Source organism: Myotis davidii, unplaced genomic scaffold (genome assembly GCF_000327345.1).
Source record: "Myotis davidii unplaced genomic scaffold, ASM32734v1 scaffold244, whole genome shotgun sequence".
NCBI classification, from domain to species: domain Eukaryota; kingdom Metazoa; phylum Chordata; class Mammalia; order Chiroptera; family Vespertilionidae; genus Myotis; species Myotis davidii.
The window spans coordinates 1,069,263-1,071,424 of NW_006294993.1; the positions used below are offsets into that span (position 1 = coordinate 1,069,263).

General features: G+C 63.0%; 1 protein-coding gene and 1 long non-coding RNA gene across 2 annotated transcripts in view; both read right to left on the reverse strand.

Moving 5' to 3' along the window:
- LOC102764663 lies at positions 1–2,026 on the reverse strand. Its single transcript, XR_435967.2, has 4 exons — positions 1,962–2,026; positions 1,571–1,624; positions 1,226–1,267; positions 1–27 (listed from the first exon to the last, which is right to left on the reverse strand). It is a non-coding gene; the product is annotated as an uncharacterized LOC102764663 (long non-coding RNA).
- COL9A3 (collagen type IX alpha 3) overlaps positions 1–2,162 on the reverse strand; it is a 30,970-nt gene that overhangs the window by 24,391 nt on the left and 4,417 nt on the right. Inside the window, exon 7 of the mRNA XM_015567671.1 lies at positions 1,962–2,015. Within this exon, the coding sequence (XP_015423157.1) occupies positions 1,962–2,015 (54 nt within the window). The remainder of the gene's footprint in view (positions 1–1,961; positions 2,016–2,162) is intronic.

Below are 2,162 nucleotides of genomic sequence, written 5' to 3' on the forward strand. Positions count from 1 at the left end.
CCGGGGGGCCGGGCAGATGGCCGGGCACTGTCGGAAAAGAGTGGTCAGACCCCCGCCCCCCGAGACACAGGGACCCCGGGAACTCCGAGCCAGACCCCAACACAGCTCAGCACAGGGCCCGGAGGCGGGTCATCCTAATACGAAGGGGTCCCCGGGCCGCACGGCCTCGTCCGGGCTGCCCAGGCTCTGTAGGAGCCAGACCTTGGCCACTAGGCCCCTGGCCTCCTCACAGCCCGGCTCCAATTTCTCAGCCTCGGTGCAGGCGCCACAGGTTCAAGGCAGCTATTCAGTGAGTGTCTGCGGCTTCACAAAGGCGCCTTCATGCAAGCCCCACTCCCTGCAGCGAGCGTCAGGCGGTTCCCCTGCACAAACGCTTCAGGAAGGATGTGTCCCTCAGGCACAGACTGGATGCTCCGTGTTGGGGAGGCTGTGAGGTGGGGGCCTAAGGATTCTAGATCATTCCACGACTGATCTGGCACGGAGCCGAGGCCATCGACCACAGTGTCTGGGCGGACTCATCAGCGACTCAGCCACTGCTCTCATTCTGGAAGAGGCCCCTCCTTCTGGGACGTGGGTGGGGGCGAGAAGAGATGGCAGCCAGCCCCAGAGGTGAGCCAGTTGCCGGCTCTCCCTTCTAGAGCGTGCTGCCGGCCCAGCAGCGCGGGCGGAGGCACAGGTCTGGCCACCCCGCCACCGCTTCCCCTTTGACACAAGTGACAAAGCTCAAAGGCCAAGATAACAGTGACCAGTCCGGAACCTTCTGCGATGGCACATTCTGTCTGCGGGCCATGCCGCCGCCGTGGCCAGGCGGCTGGAGCCCTGGAGTGCGGCTGAGCTGAGGGGCTGGGCTGTGTGCAATTCGGTTTTGCCTAATTTGGATTCTCACTGCTGCATGTGGCTCCTGCAGAGCTGGACTGGGACAGGGGGGAGGTGGAAGGGGGTAAAGGTATAACACTGTGTTACAGTACTATGTATGGCAGTGTCTGTATCATAAAAATTTTAGTGACTATGATTCTATGGTATTCTAATGAAAATGCTACAGACTATTCTCATGATATAAGGATATTTAGCAGCCTACCTTATGTGGTCATAGTTCATTTCCATCTCTGCCTTCCTTCTGGGAGGGAACAGGCTGATTCCCCAGATGGACGTCTGAGGCAGGGGATCAGGCCAGACCCCTTCCCGCCAGGAGAGGCACCCCAGCCCCTTCGCGAGCAGTGCCCACCTGAAGGTCAGTAGCGCCTTCGGGGAGGACCCCTGGGTGACCCTGGAACGAGATGGCTGACTGTGACACTGCCCGCCCACCTTCCCCCCTCCCCATCCTCACCACTCAGGGGCCACTGGGGGCCTTGGGCCCTCATCCCTCCTGTGGTCAGAGCCGAGTGCTACTGGTCCATCTGCAGGGCATGTGACCAGGACAGAAGCCCCGACCATCCCCACCCTCTGCTCGGCCCTGGACCCCGTCGGGGAGGGGTGTGGTACAGATCTTGGGCGAGGGCCAGGGAGGGGTGCTGGGGGACAGAGGACCAAGCCCACCATGCAGTCACCCAGAGCCCTGCTCGGTACTCACAGGGGGTCCAGGAGGTCCCGGAGGGCCAGGCAGGCCTGGGAGTCCAGAGGGTCCCTGGGGGATGTTATGACTTAGGTGCACAGGCCCAGCCCCCACCTGAGGTGAGGGGACCAGCTGCTTCCAGAGAGAAGCCTCTCCAGATTGTGTCTTTGGGGGGCTGCTCCCAGCTCTGCCTACCGCCCCCCAGCCAGTCCTAGGGTCTGTGTCCTGAGGTCGGGCCTGTCCCAGTCCCTGGATGTCAGCCACAGCTTCCATCACGAAAGGGCAGGGGGCAGGGGTGGGGGCAGAAAGGGAAGGTGGAGGGTGGGAAGCCCCTGGTGGTTGAATTCGGGGGTCTTGGCAAGCAGAGCGCCTGCTCCCAGCAGTGGGGAAGGTCGGGGCAGCCACTCACCGGGGGGCCCCGGAGGCCAAGTCCACCTGGGAGCCCGCTGATCCCTGCCTCTCCCTGGAGGTAAAGAAGTGAGGGGTGGGAGTCTGCACCCAAGGGCTTTGGGGAGCTGGGGAGTCACAGCCCACTCCCAGACCCCCATGCACCCATGCAGGGCCGGTCTGCCCTCTCGGAAGGGACTGAGACTCCAGGGGCGCATGTCTC